Here is a 14,818-nt window from a genome sequence, read left to right on the forward strand (position 1 = left end):
ATTCCCACCTCTGTGAATTTAAATTCCCACCTCGGTGAATTTAAATTCCCATCTTAGTGAATTTCAATTCCCATCTTGGTGAATTGAAATTCCCATCTCGGTGAATTGAAATTCCCACCTCAGTGAATTGAAATTCCCATCTCTGTGAATTGAAATTCCCATCTCAGTGAATTGAAATTCCCATCTCAGTGAATTGAAATTCCCATCTCAGTGAATTGAAATTCCCATCTCAGTGAATTGAAATTCCCACCTCGGTGAATTGAAATTCCCACCTCTGTGAATTGAAATTCCCATCTCTGTGCTCAAGCCCTTTGTGCCACAGTCTCCTGGGCTGAGCAGCCTCCTCGCAGCAGATCCAGTTCCTGAGATCCTCATTTGTCCCTGTGCTTCCAGGGGCACTGCTGGGAGCTCTCCTCCCCAGGGATTGTCCCCGTGCTTCCAGGGACACTGCTGGGAGCTCTCCTCCCCAGGGATTGTCCCCGTGCTTCCAGGGACACTGCTGGGAGCTCTCCTCCCCAGGGATTGTCCCCGTGCTTCCAGGGACACTGCTGGGAGCTCTCCTCCCCAGGGATTGTCCCCGTGCTGCCTGTGGAGCTGCAGTGATTCCCTGGGAACAGCTCCTGATCCAGCCCCAGGTCAGGATCCACCCTGGGATTTTCACCCCCATTCTCTCCACTGCTGACATGTCTCTTCGATTCTTGCTCCCAGGAAAGCTTCTGCAGATCCCCACGGTGCCACCGGCAGAGGACACGTTTCCTCCCTGGTGGCACATCCAAAGTGACACCATGCTGGAGAGTTCCTGAGGAGCTGGGAAGGGAATGGAGAGTTCCTGAGGAGCTGGGAAGGGAATGGAGAGTTCCTGAGGAGCTGGGAAGGGAATGGAGAGTTCCTGAGGGAGCTGGGAAGGGGCTGGAGAGTTCCTGAGGAGCTGGGAAGGGAATGGAGAGTTCCTGAGGAGCTGGGAAGGGGCTGGAGAGTTCCTGAGGGAGCTGGGAAGGGGCTGGAGAGTTCCTGAGGAGCTGGGAAGGGAATGGAGAGTTCCTGAGGGAGCTGGGAAGGGAATGGAGAGTTCCTGAGGAGCTGGGAAGGGAATGGAGAGTTCCTGAGGAGCTGGGAAGTGGCTGGAGAGTTCCTGAGGAGCTGGGAAGGGAATGGAGAGTTCCTGAGGGAGCTGGGAAGGGGCTGGAGAGTTCCTGAGGGAGCTGGGAAGGGAATGGAGAGTTCCTGAGGAGCTGGGAAGGGGCTGGAGAGTTCCTGAGGAGCTGGGAAGGGAATGGAGAGTTCCTGAGGAGCTGGGAAGGGAATGGAGAGTTCCTGAGGAGCTGGGAAGTGGCTGGAGAGTTCCTGAGGAGCTGGGAAGGGAATGGAGAGTTCCTGAGGAGCTGGGAAGGGAATGGAGAGTTCCTGAGGAGCTGGGAAGGGAATGGAGAGTTCCTGAGGGAGCTGGGAAGGGGCTGGAGAGTTCCTGAGGGAGCTGGGAAGGGAATGGAGAGTTCCCGAGGGAGCTGGGAAGGGGCTGGAGAGTTCCTGAGGAGCTGGGAAGGGAATGGAGAGTTCCTGAGGGAGCTGGGAAGGGAATGGAGAGTTCCTGAGGAGCTGGGAAGTGGCTGGAGAGTTCCTGAGGAGCTGGGAAGGGAATGGAGAGTTCCTGAGGGAGCTGGGAAGGGGCTGGAGAGTTCCTGAGGGAGCTGGGAAGGGAATGGAGAGTTCCTGAGGAGCTGAGGGGGCTCAGCCTGGAGCAAAGGAGGCTCAGGGGGACCTTGTGGCTCTGCACAGCTCCTGCCAGGAGGGGACAGCCGGGGGGATTTGGGATCTGTTCCCAGGAACAGGGACAGGAGGAGAGGGAACGACCCCAGGGGAGCCCCAGGGTGGGCACTGGGAAATTCCTCATGGGAAGGGCAGGGCTGGAGTGCCCATCCCTGGAGGGATTTCAAAGCCTTGTGGCTGTGGCACTTGGGGACAAGGTCAGTGAGTGGTGGCAGTGCTGGGGATCCTAAAAGTCTTTTCTTTTATCCCCTTCTCATTCCATGAAGTGACAATAGAAGTGTCCCTGCCCTTGGCAGGGAGGTTGGAGCCAGGTGATCTTTAGGGTCCCTTCCAAGCCCTCCCATCCCAGGATTCCACGGTATGGAAGCCAGCAGCGTGCCACCTGCACAAGCAGCGCTGAGGGAGGCCAGGTGTGCTCACGCAGCTGGAGAATTTCATTTCTATCTCCAAAAAGCCAAGGCAGGTCACAATCACACCTCGGTGGTGTCACAGCCTGGGAACCCTGCTCTCCATCCCGCTCTGGCATTCCCCTGAAGGACAGCACCTGATAAGGTGTGCTGGGAACGGGACATTCCAGCGCTGTTTTCCCAAAAAACTGATAACGGGAACAGGCAGCCGCTGCCGAAGGGAGCCGCATCGGCCGCGAGGAGACCTTGGCGCCCAGGGGTGCTCCTGCGGGACATCCTGCCGCTGTTTTCGCAGGAAGATCCGCCGTGTCCTTGGATCCCACGGCTCACGGGGAGGCACCGCCGCCGGCTGGGCTGGGATCGGTGTCCCTGCTGCGGGCAAGGTGTGTGCGAGCGTCCTTCCCGAAATTCCGGGGGAGACCGCGGCTGGGAGCGCCTTCACATCCGGCTTAATGCCCGCGGCGACTTTGGGCAGCGGCTTTGGCACAGAGCCGGGCAGATTCCTGAAACAAACAACTGGGAACTCCTGAATTCCAGGGCTAATTTCAAGATTTGGGGTTAATTTCAAGGGTTTGTCACAGAGCCCGGACATCCTGACTCCTGAAGCAGACAGGGCTGCACAAGCGGGAGTTTCTGAGCTTTGGGGGGGCTGCACAAGCGAGATTTTCCAAACTTTGGGGGGCTGCACAAGCGGGAGTTTCTGAGCTTTGGGGGGCTGCACAAGAGGGAGTTTCTGGACTTTGGGGGACTGCACAAGAGGGAGTTTCTGAGCTTTGGGGGGGCTGCACAAGAGGGAGTTTCTGGACTTTGGGGGACTGCACAAGCGAGATTTTCCGAACTTAGGGGGGCTGCACAAGAGGGAGTTTCTGAGCTTTGGGGGGGCTGCACAAGAGGGAGTTTCTGGACTTTGGGGGACTGCACAAGCGAGATTTTCCGAACTTTGGGGGGCTGCACAAGAGGGAGTTTCTGAGCTTTGGGGGGGCTGCACAAGCGAGATTTTCTGAACTTTGGGGGGCTGCACAAGTGGGAGTTTCCAAACTTTGGGGGGGCTGCACAAGAGGGAGTTTCTGAACTTTGGGGGGGCTGCACAAGCGAGATTTTCCAAACTTTGGGGGGCTGCACAAGTGTGAGTTTCCAAACTTTGGCGGGGCTGCACAAGCGGGAGTTTCTGGACTTTGGGGGGCTGCACAAGCGGGAGTTTCTGAACTTTGGGGGGCTGCACAAGTGGGAGTTTCTGAACTTTGGGGGGCTGCACAAGCGGGAGTTTCCGAATTTTGTGGTAAAATGCCGGGTTCAAGGGGGCAGGGAGCAGGCGGCTGGGGAAGGCTGCACCTTCCTCAGCAATGGGGAAAGGAAGAGGGAGTGCCCGGCCGGGAGTTTGGGATAAAACTGAGGCTGTGCCCTCCGAAACCTGGAGAGAGGAGCCCCCGCAGGCTGTGCCCGGTGAGCTCTGCCTTTATCCCAATAAAGCTGCAGGACTCCTCTCTCCTTTGGGGACACTGGCTTTTCACAGCGTGCGGGGTTTTCCAGGCACTTCGGGACCGCAGCCACCTTCCCATCCTTTATGGGGCTGAGGATGGGGCAGGAGGAGCGGGGGCTGCCTGTGCTCGGGGCAGGGACACAGGTTCTCTCCTGCTGGGATGTCACAGGGTGTCACTGACACGGGGCTGTGACACGGGGACTGCCATGGGGCTGTGTCCCCTCCTGGGTACAACACAGGCACTGTGCCACGGGGCTGTGTCCCCTGAGAAGGTGTCCAGGCCATGGGGCTGTGTCATTCATGGAGGTGTCCAAGCCATGGGGCTGTGTCCTCTCAGGGGAGGACAGGGGGCTGTGTCCCCTAAGGAGGTGTCCAAGCCATGGGGCTGTGTCCTCTCCTGGGTACAGAACTGGGACTGCCATGGGGCTGTGTCATTCACCGAGGTGTCCAAGCCATGGGGCTGTGTCCTCTCCTGGGTACAACACGGGGGCTGCCATGGGGCTGTGTCATTCATGGAGGTGTTCAAGCCGTGGGGCTCTGTCCTCTCCTGGGTACAGAACTGGGACTGCCATGGGGCTGTGTCATTCACGGAGGTGTCCAAGCCATGGGGCTGTGTCCTCTCAGCGGAGCACAGGGGGCTGTGTCCCCTTCAGGGTTACGACACCGACACCACCCCCACTCAATGTCCCGCCGCTCCCGCATTCCCGGGGCCGCCCCGCTTCGTCCCTGCCTCCCTGGGCGGAGCGGCGGCGCAGGCCCGGCCCCCTCCCGAACTACATCTCCCGTGGTTCCGCGCGGCCCGGCCCCGCTCCGGGACTACATCTCCCGTGGTTCCGCGCGCGGAGCGGCGCCGAGCAGCCCCGGCGGTGCCGCTGCCGCCGCCCGAGCCGAGCCGAGCCGGGCCGGGCCGGGCCGCGCCGGTGGAGCGGCGCCCATGGAGCGGCCGAAGATGGCGGAGCTGGAGAGCCTGGAGACGGCGGCGGAGCACGAGCGGATCCTGCGCGAGATCGAGAGCACCGACACGGCCTGCATCGGCCCCACGCTCAGGTGCGTGCCCCGCCCGGAGCCGCGGGGGGACCGCCGGGGGCGCCGGGCATCCCGCGCCTCGGGGCTGCGGGGCATGCGGAGGGCGGCTCGGCGTGTCGGCGGGCAGGGCGGTGCCGGGCGGCCCTGGGGACGCCGGCCGTGCCCTTTGTCAGCCCGTGTCCCTCGGTGGCTCGCCGCCAGAGCCCCGGGGCTGCCCCGGCTCCTTTGTTCTCCGTGCCGCCCCTGCCCCCCGGGACAGCCCGGCTCCGGCCCCGGGGCTCGCCGCTTCCCTGCTCCGTCACGTCCTTCCCGTCGCCGCGGAGCCGCCGCTCCGTCGGGCTTTGCTGCTTTCGGGGCACCCGAGGTTGTGACATCTAAAAGCTGCATCCCATGGGGAATCTCCCGATTCCTTAGAAAACGTCGTTATTTTAGAGCAATTATCCGCATCTGTGCCCTGCTGTGTCTCGCCGGACCAGGTCGGCATCGCTGCCCTGAGGCGCTGAGATAATTGCGCCCCATCCATCCGCAGAATTCCTCCGTGCGCCCTTCCCCGCGCTGCCAGCGGTGCCCAGGCTCTGCCGGCGCTCCGGGGCTCCCGGATTTGCTGTGTGTGTTAGCGCCGGGCCAGGGCTGCTCCCAGCGGACGGAGGGTATTTCCACCTCCTGCCGAGCCCCCGATCACCGCGAGGTCACCGAAACGCTCGGCTTAAACTCGCCCTAAGCTGGGGTTAAACTCGCGTTAAGGCGCGGACAGCCGCGCTCACCTCGGTGCCTGCCGGGAGGGGAATTTGGGAATCCGCATCATCCCCAGGCGGGGAGGGAGGGCTGCAGCCTGCCCTGCCTTTCTGTGCCTCCAACCTCCCAAATCCGGGCTCGGAGCAGCTCCTGGCGACTCTTCCCAAGGGCTCGGAGCTCCGGGGCTCCTCTTCCCAAAGGTTTGGAGCAGCTCTGGGGCTCTTCCCAGAGGCTCGGAGCTCTGGGATTGTTCCCAAAGGTTAGGAGCAGCTCTGGGATTGTTCCCAAAGGCTCGGAGCTCTGGGATTGTTCCCAAAGGCTCGGAGCTCTGGGATTGTTCCCAAAGGCTCAGAGCTCTGGAGCTTCTCTTCCCAAGGACTTGGAGCAGCTCCTGGGGACTCTTCCCAAGGGCTCGGAGTTCCGGGACTCTTCCCAAGGGCTCGGAGCAGCTCCTGGGGACTCTTCCCAAAGACTTGGAGCAGCTCTTGGGGACTCTTCCCAAGGGCTCAGAGCTCCGGGACCCTTCCCAAAGACTTGGAGCAGCTCCTGGGGACTCTTCCCAAGGGCTCGGAGCTCTGGGACCCTTCCCAAGGGCTCGGAGCTCTGGGACCCTTCCCAAGGGCTCGGAGCAGCTCCTGGGGACTCTTGCCAGAGGCTCGGAGCTCCAGGGCTCCTCTTCCCAAAGGTTTGGAGCAGCTCTGGGGCTCTTCCCAAACTCTCAGAGCTCAGGGACTCTTCCCAAGGGCTTGGAGCTCTGGGGCTCCTCTTCCCAGGGCTCGGAGTTCTGGAACTCTTCCCAAGGGTTCAGAGCTCCGGGGCTCCTCTTCCCAAGGGTTCGGAGCTCTGGGGCTCTTCCCAAATTCTCAGAGCTCTGGGATTCTTCCCAAGGGCTCGGAGCTCTGGGACTGTTCCCAAATTCTCGGAGCTCTGGGGTGCTGCAGCGCTGGCAGGAGCTGGGGAAGGGAAATTTGGGATTTGTGGAGCAGCAGAGCTCTGGGCTGGCTCCAGCACTGCCCATTCCCTCGTTTCCTTGGAATTCTCATGGTTTTCTTCCTGCAGTTCTCCCCCGAGGCTTCTCGAGGTAAACTGAGCAGCGGGAGACGCCAGGATCAGATTTATTATTCTGCAAAAACTCCTTTGGAGGGGTGGGAGCTGCCAGGGTGAAGAGTGTGGGTGGTTTTTCCATTGCAGAGGACAAAAAGCACAGCTGATCTCGTTTTCCTGATATTAAAGGTGGGTTTGATGCGGAGCTTTGCATTTCCACGGGAGAAGCGCTCAGTGTCCGGGCTGGGAGGGGTTTGGGTTTTGTTCCCTCCCTGGACGTTTAATTCTAATTAACGCTCAGCAGGGATGGCAGAGTTAAACTGGCCCGGCGCAGGGTAAACACCACAGGCAGGAAGAGAGGACGCTGGAAACTTTCTTCATTTATTTTTTAATGGAAGGTGACTCATTTCTTGTGGCACCATGGAATAATTGCGTGTCCAGGGGCCAGGCTGGTTCCCTTCCAGAGCGGCATTGCCAGAGCTCAGCCCCGGGCGGCCTTGGGGTGGAGAGTGGGGCTTTTATTGATCCCTGGCTGTGCAGAGTTGGGCTTTTATTGATCCCTGGCTGTGCAGAATTGGGCTTTTATTGATCCCTGGCTGTGCAGAATTGGGCTTTTATTGATCCCTGGCTGTGCAGAATTGGGCTTTTATTGATCCCTGGCTGTGCAGAATTGGGCTTTTATTGATCCCTGGGTGTGCAGAATTGGGCTGTTATTGATCCCTGGGTGTGCAGAATTGGGCTTTTATTGATTCCTTGGGTGTGCAGAATTGGGCTTTTATTGATTCCTTGGGTGTGCAGAATTGGACTTTTATTGATTCCTTGGGTGTGCAGAATTGGGCTTTTATTGGTGCCAAATTTGGGTTTTTATTGATTCCTTGGGTGTGCAGAATTGGGCTTTTATTGATTCCTTGGGTGTGCAGAATTGGGCTTTCATTGATTCCTTGGGTGTGCAGAATTGGGCTTTTATTGATTCCTTGGGTGTGCAGAATTGGGCTTTCATTGATTCCTTGGGTGTGCAGAATTGGGCTTTTATTGATCCCTGGGTGTGCAGAATTGGGCTTTTATTGATCCCTGGGTGTGCAGAATTGGGCTTTTATTGATTCCTTGGGTGTGCAGAATTGGGCTTTTATTGATCCCTGGGTGTGCAGAATTGGGCTTTTATTGATTCCTTGGGTGTGCAGAATTGGGCTTTTATTGATCCCTGGGTGTGCAGAATTGGGCTTTTATTGATCCCTGGGTGTGCAGAATTGGGCTTTTATTGGTGCAGAATTGGGCTTTTTTTGATTCCTTGGGTGTGCAGAATTGGGCTTTTATTGGTGCAGAATTGGGCTTTTTTTGATTCCTTGGGTGTGCAGAATTGGGCTTTTATTGATCCCTGGGTGTGCAGAATTGGGCTTTTATTGATTCCTTGGGTGTGCAGAATTGGGTTTTTATTGATTCCTTGGGTGTGCAGAATTGGGCTTTTATTGATCCCTGGGTGTGCAGAATTGGGCTTTTATTGATTCCTTGGGTGTGCAGAATTGGGCTGTTATTGATCCCTGGGTGTGCAGAATTGGGCTTTTATTGGTGCCAAATTTGGGTTTTTATTGATTCCTTGGGTGTGCAGAATTGGGCTTTTATTAGTGCAGTATTGCGTTTTTATTGATTCCCTGGGTGTGCAGAATTGGGTTTTTATTGATTCCTTGGGTGTGCAGAGTGGGGCTTTTATTGGTGCAGAATTGGGCTTTTATTGATTCCCTGGGTGTGCAAAATTGGGCTTTTATTGGTGCCAAATTTGGCTTTTATCAGTTCCTTTGGTTTGCAGAATTGGGCTTTTATTGGTGCAGAATTGGACTTTTAGGATTCGTTTGGTTTGCATAATTGGGTTTTTATCAGTTCCTGACCCCTTTGGTTGCAGAATTTTCATTTTATAGGTGCAGAATTGGGTTTTTATCAGATCCTGACCCATTTGATTTCTAGAATTGGACTTTTATTGGCGCAGAATTTGGGTTTTATTGGTACCTTTGGTTTGCAGAATTGAGTTTTTAGGAGTTCCTGACCCCTTTGGTTGCAGAATTGGCATTTTATAGGTGCAGAATTAGGTTTTTTTTGTTCCTGACCCCTTTGGTTGTAGAATTGGGGTTTCAGAGGTGCAGAATTGGGATTTTAGGGGTGCCCAGTTGTGCCTCCCTGGGTTCCTCTCAGCCCTGCAGGGAGGCACTCGAGGCACTGGGACCTGAAATTTGTTTCTCTTTGTGTCCCCTTGAGCTGCACTTTGTATTTCTATATACAAATATATATACACACATATATTTTATAAAGTTTATTTAAAAAGATATACATTTATTTATATAGTTATATAGTTATATATTTATTTATACCTATGTATACATTTATATAATGAATATTTATTTAGGTATTTATATATTTTAACATATTTTTAGTATTATATATTGCAAAAAATATTTATAATAAAAATGTTTGAAAACTTTTTAGGGGAAGAGAAATTATAACTTCAAACCAGCTCTTGGCTAACTGTGGTACCCAAGAGCTTTCATTTTGATTGTGTTGAATTGAAGTTTGTTGCTCTTTGTCCCCTTGAGCTGCATTTGGTATTTTTATATATATATGTCAATAAATATTTAAAAATAGATTTAAAAATAGATTTAATATATATATTTATATTTATTTACATTATATATATATTACTACATTTTAGATACTAATATATTTATATATTTGCATATATATATTCTAAATAATAGATTCATATATTTTAAAATAGTTGTAGTATTATATATTGCAAAAAGAGTTTGTAACAAAAAAATGTTTGAAAACCTTTTAGGGGAAGAGAAGCTGTAGCTTAAAACCAGCTCTTTTTGTAATTTCTGTAATTCCCTGCCTTTTTTTGCCCTCTTTAAATGATTCCCAGGTGATTCTTGTAATTCCCTGTCTGATTCCCTGTCTTTTTTGGGTCCTCTTCAAATTATTTTCAGGTGATTTTAGTTTTTCCCTGCCTGATTCCCTGCCTTTTTTTTTTTTTTCCCTCTTTAAATGATTTCCAGGTGGTTTTTGTATTTCCCTGCCTGATGCTGTGACTTTTGTGTCCTCTGGCAACGATTCCCAGGTGATTCTTATTATTCCTTGCTTAATTCTGTGGCTTTTTTGTCCTCTTCAAACAATTTTCAGGTGATTCTTGTAATTCCCTGCCTTTTTTGCCCTCTTTAAATGATTCCCAGGTGATTCTTGTTACTCCTTGCTTAATTCTGTGGCTTTTTTGTCCTCTTCAAACGATTTCCAGGTGATTCTTGTTTTTCCCTCTCTGATTCCCTGCCTTTTTTTTGCCCTCTTTGAATGATTCCCAGGTGGTTTTTGTAATTCCCTGCCTTTTCTGTGTCCTCTGGCAATGATTTCAGGTGATTCTTGTAATTCCCTGCCTTTTTTTTTTTGCTCTCTTTAAATGATTCCCAGGTGATTTTTGTATTTCCCTGCCTGATTCCCTGACTCTTGTGTCCCCTGGCAATAATTCCAGGTGATTCCTGTAATTCCCTGCCTGATTCCCTGACTCTTGTGTCCCCTGGCAATAATTCCAGGTGATTTTTGTATTTCCCTGCCTGATCTGGTGACTCCTGTGTCCCCTGGCAATAATTCCCAGGTGATTTTTGTAATTCCCTGCCTGATCTGGTGACTTTTGTGTCCCCTGGCAATAATTCCCAGGTGATTTTTATAATTCCCTGCCTGATTCCCTGACTTTTGTGTCCCCTGGCAATAATTCCCAGGTGATTCCTGTAATTCCCTGCCTGATGCTGTGACTCCTGTGTCCTGTGCAAACAGCTCCTGCTGGATTTTCTCCCCTCCCAGGTGTGTGTTTGCTTTCCAGGCTGTTCCTCGCTGCTCCAGCCTTTCCCAGTCCTCCCAGTGCCCTGCAGGAAAATCAGGAATGGGATTTTTCCCAGGATTCTGGAGGTGTGAAAGACAAGCTGGAATTGTGAGTTTGCAGGGCTGGGGCAGTGAAAGGAGGCTCAGGGAGCAGCTCCCAATTAATTGGAATTAAATTGAGCTCCCAAATTCCTGCCCCAGCTGCTCCAGGGTGTTTTCCATGAGCCATCCCAGCATCGTTCCCAGGCCAGCTCGAGGTCCTCATTCCTTGATTTTTATTTTTTTTTAGGATTATGGGTTTTGTGTCTGGGGTGATTGACAGATCCCAGGGATTGGGATGGGAATCCCTGTAATTCCCAGATTTCCCTTTTCTCCCATCCCTGCTGCAATTCCTGAAGGAATATCGGGAGTTTTTCCTGGGAAATAATCAATATTTATGGTCTGGACTGGTGTGGCTCAATGTGTTATCTCTGCCTGAAGGGATATCCTGAAATTATCCTGGATTTTATGGATAATTTCCCCTCACCCAAGGTTCTGTACACAGCTCTGTGATGGGAATCCCTGTAATTCCCAGATTTCCCTTTTCTCCCAGCCCTGCTGCAATTCCTGAAGGAATATCAGGAGTTTTTCCTGGGAAATAATCAATATTTATGATCTGGACTGGTCTGGCTCCATGTGTGGAGCACTGGCATCCATACCTGAAGGGATATCCTGAAATTATCCCGGATTTTATGGATAATTTCTGTTCTCCTGAGGTTCTGTACACAGCTCTGAGATGGGAATCCCTGTAATTCCCAGATTTCCCTTTTCTCCCATCCCTGCTGCAATTCCTGAAGGAATATCAGGAGTTTTTCCTGGGAAATAATCAATATTTATGATCTGGACTGGTTTGGCTCCATGTGTTATCTCTGCCTGAAGGGATATCCTGAAATTATCCCGGATTTTATGGATAATTTCTGTTCTCCTGAGGTTCTGTGCACAGCCCAGAGGTGAAACATGGATGAAAATCAAATTTTATGATTTTAATAAAGATTTGTAGGGAATGGGTATATTTATTTATAGTGTTGTGGATGCATGTCAGGATTTAATGTTTTTTAATGGACATGCGTACTTTTGAGAATTTTGGATCTTTTTAAATTATTTTGACTAATTTTCATATGCATAGAATTCCACAATAGGTAAATGCATATTCATTCTGCTGATTGCACGTTACATTTAGAGCTGGTTACACTTGTACCTGGACGTGGCTCTGGGGCTGGGCTGGACTCGGTGGGCCTGAAGGTCTCTTCCAGCCTGGTGGCTCTGGGAGGTTCCCGGGAGGTTCCCGTGAGGTTCCCGTGAGGTTCTCTGGCGTTCTGGGAGCTGCTCAGAGCTCTGTGAGAGGTTCTCTGGGGTTCTGAGAGTTCTGTGAGACCTCTGTGAGGTTCTGTGACATTCTGGGAGCTCTGTGAGGGTTCTGTGAGGTTCTGACAGCTCTCTTGAGACTTCTGTGAGGGTTCTCTGGGGTTCTGAGAGCTCTGTGAGACTCTGTGATCCATCCATCATCCGTCCATCCATCCATCATCCGTCCATCCATCCATCATCCGTCCATCCATCCATCATCCGTCCGTCCATCCATCCATCATCCGTCCATCCATCATCCATCCGTCCGTCCATCATCCGTCCGTCCATCGTCCGTCCATCATCCGTCCGTCCATCATCCGTCCGTCCATCATCCGTCCGTCCATCATCCGTCCGTCCATCATCCGTCCGTCCATCATCCGTCCGTCCATCATCCGTCCGTCCATCATCCGTCCGTCCATCATCCGTCCGTCATCCGCCCGTCATCCGCCCGTCATCCGCCCGTCATCCGCCCGTCATCCGCCCGTCATCCGCCCGTCATCCGCCCGTCATCCGCCCGTCATCCGCCCGTCATCCGTCCGTCCATCCATCCCTCATCCATCCATCCCTCATCCATCCATCCATCATCCATCATCCATCCATCATCCATCCATCATCCATCCATCATCCATCCATCATCCATCCATCATCCATCATCCATCCTTCCATCCATCCTTCCATCCATCCTTCCATCCATCCTTCCATCCATCCTTCCATCCATCCTTCCATCCATCCTTCCATCCATCCTTCCATCCATCCTTCCATCCATCCTTCCATCCATCCTTCCATCCATCCTTCCATCCATCCTTCCATCCATCCTTCCATCCATCCTTCCATCCATCCTTCCATCCATCCTTCCATCCATCCTTCCATCCATCCTTCCATCCATCCTTCCATCCATCCTTCCATCCATCCTTCCATCCATCCTTCCATCCATCCTTCCATCCATCCTTCCATCCATCCTTCCATCCATCCTTCCATCCATCCTTCCATCCATCCTTCCATCCATCCTTCCATCCATCCTTCCATCCATCCTTCCATCCATCCTTCCATCCATCCTTCCATCCATCCTTCCATCCATCCTTCCATCCATCCTTCCATCCATCCTTCCATCCATCCTTCCATCCATCCTTCCATCCATCCTTCCATCCATCATCCATCCATCATCCATCCATCATCCATCCATCATCCATCCATCATCCATCCATCATCCATCCATCATCCATCATGCATCATCCATCCATCATCCATCATCCATCCATCCATCCATCATCCATCATCCATCCATCATCCATCATCCATCCATCATCCATCCTCCATCCATCATCCCTCCATCCATCATCCCTCCATCATCCCTCCATCATCCCTCCATCATCCCTCCATCATCCCTCCATCCATCCCTCCATCCATCCATCATCCATCCATCATCCATCCATCATCCATCCATCATCCATCCATCATCCATCCTTCCATCCATCCTTCCATCCATCCTTCCATCCATCCATCATCCATCCATCCATCCATCATCCATCCCTCCATCCTCAGCTGGGGACAGCAGGCACAAAGCTGATTTGCAGAACTTTGGAGGACAAAACCCAGGAATTCTCCTGCTCCGAAGCTTTCCTGGGTTCTCCTGCCATGGGATGGATGAGTGGTGCTGCTCCAGGGCTCCCAGGGACCTCCAGGCTGCGTTTGGGCTCGGCTTGGGCTGGACGTTCTCCGGCCAGGAGCTTCCCAAGGATCCTTGTGCCCCACTGGAACCCTTGGGCTCGGGGTGGTGACATCCGGGGTTCCTGCAGGCTTGGGAGGTGGTGCCTTGGCTTCCTAGGAGCAGCTCTGGGCTGTGTCAGAGGTTAGGACCAGCTCTGGGCTGTGTCAGAGGTTAGCACCAGCTCTGGGCTGTCCCAGAGGACCCAGGACCAGCTCTGGGCTGTCCCAGAGGTTAGGACCAGCTCTGGGCTGTCCCAGAGGTTAGGACCAGCTCTGGGCTGTGTCAGAGGTTAGCACCAGCTCTGGGCTGTGTCAGAGGTTAGGACCAGCTCTGGGCTGTCCCAGAGGTTAGGACCAGCTCTGGGCTGTGTCAGAGGTTAGGACCAGCTCTAGGCTGTCCCAGAGGACCCAGGACCAGCTCTGGGCTGTGTCAGAGGTTAGGACCAGCTCTGGGCTGTGTCAGAGGTTAGGACCAGCTCTGGGCTGTCCCAGAGGTTAGGACCAGCTCTGGGCTGTGTCAGAGGTTAGGACCAGCTCTAGGCTGTCCCAGAGGACCCAGGACCAGCTCTGGGCTGTGTCAGAGGTTAGGACCAGCTCTAGGCTGTCCCAGAGGTTAGGACCAGCTCTGGGCTGTGTCAGAGGTTAGGACCAGCTCTGGGCTGTCCCAGAGGTTAGGACCAGCTCTAGGCTGTGTTAGAGGTTAGGACCAGCTCTGGGCTGTGTCAGAGGTTAGGACCAGCTCTGGGCTGTGTTAGAGGTTAGGACCAGCTCTGGGCTGTCCCAGAGGTTAGGACCAGCTCTGGGCTGTCCCGGAGGATTAGGAGGAGTTTTACCTCGCTCGTATTTGGTTTTTTGCCTCCCAAGGCGAGGTTTTTGCAGAATTCCCGTTTTCCTTGGGTGGCTCTCGGCCCTGCCGCTGCTCTCGCTGCCCTCCCCACTCCGCTCTCACCTTCAGGGAAGGTTCTGGAAGGATCAGAGGGAGGTCAAGAGCGAGGACTGGTCTCTGTCCTAACACTTTTATTTCATATATATCGTTATATTTTAAAATGCAGATTTCTCTGCAGGGTGGGCAGGGGCACGGGGGCGTTTCCTGCTTTGTGTTCCCTTCTCCTGCCGGCTGAGCTGGGACCCTGCTGTCCCCCTGCCCGGGGCTGCTTCCCTCGGAGCTGTGGGTTTTAAAAAAGGTTTTAAAAAGGTTTTAAAAAGGGTTTGTCCCCTCCGAGTGTCCCTGTGCCACTTTTGTCCCTTTGTCACCTGCTCCTCCCTCCGGGCTGGCAGCTCTGGGAGCCCATCCCAGGGTTCTGTGTCCTCTGCAAAGTGCCAGCTCCGTGTTCCTGCCCGTGCAAAACCACTGCATTGGAGGAGCACAGATTTATTAGCACCTTTTATTTTGTTTTTGTTTTGGAATTCT

At 53.1% G+C, this 14,818-nt stretch overlaps 2 protein-coding genes across 13 annotated transcripts in view; both read left to right on the forward strand.

The window, feature by feature from the left end:
- Positions 1-14,818, forward strand: part of LOC146767478 (uncharacterized) — an 81,548-nt gene that overhangs the window by 6,045 nt on the left and 60,685 nt on the right. The window lies entirely within an intron of this gene.
- EXOC6B (exocyst complex component 6B) overlaps positions 4,472-14,818 on the forward strand; it is a 284,486-nt gene continuing 274,139 nt past the window's right edge. For 4 of the 12 annotated variants that reach the window (XM_085577338.1, XM_085577339.1, XM_085577340.1 and 1 more), the window contains exon 1: positions 4,474-4,701. In XM_085577338.1, coding sequence (XP_085433464.1) covers positions 4,589-4,701 — 113 coding nt within the window. In that variant the 5' untranslated portion in view covers positions 4,474-4,588. Of the gene's footprint in view, positions 4,702-6,763; positions 6,858-14,818 lie in introns of all 12 variants that reach the window. The other 8 variants (XM_085577337.1, XM_085577336.1, XM_085577335.1 and 5 more) reach the window with 6 other exon arrangements.

This window comes from Lonchura striata, chromosome 4 (genome assembly GCF_050655825.1).
Source record: "Lonchura striata isolate lonStrDom1 chromosome 4, ASM5065582v1, whole genome shotgun sequence".
NCBI classification, from domain to species: domain Eukaryota; kingdom Metazoa; phylum Chordata; class Aves; order Passeriformes; family Estrildidae; genus Lonchura; species Lonchura striata.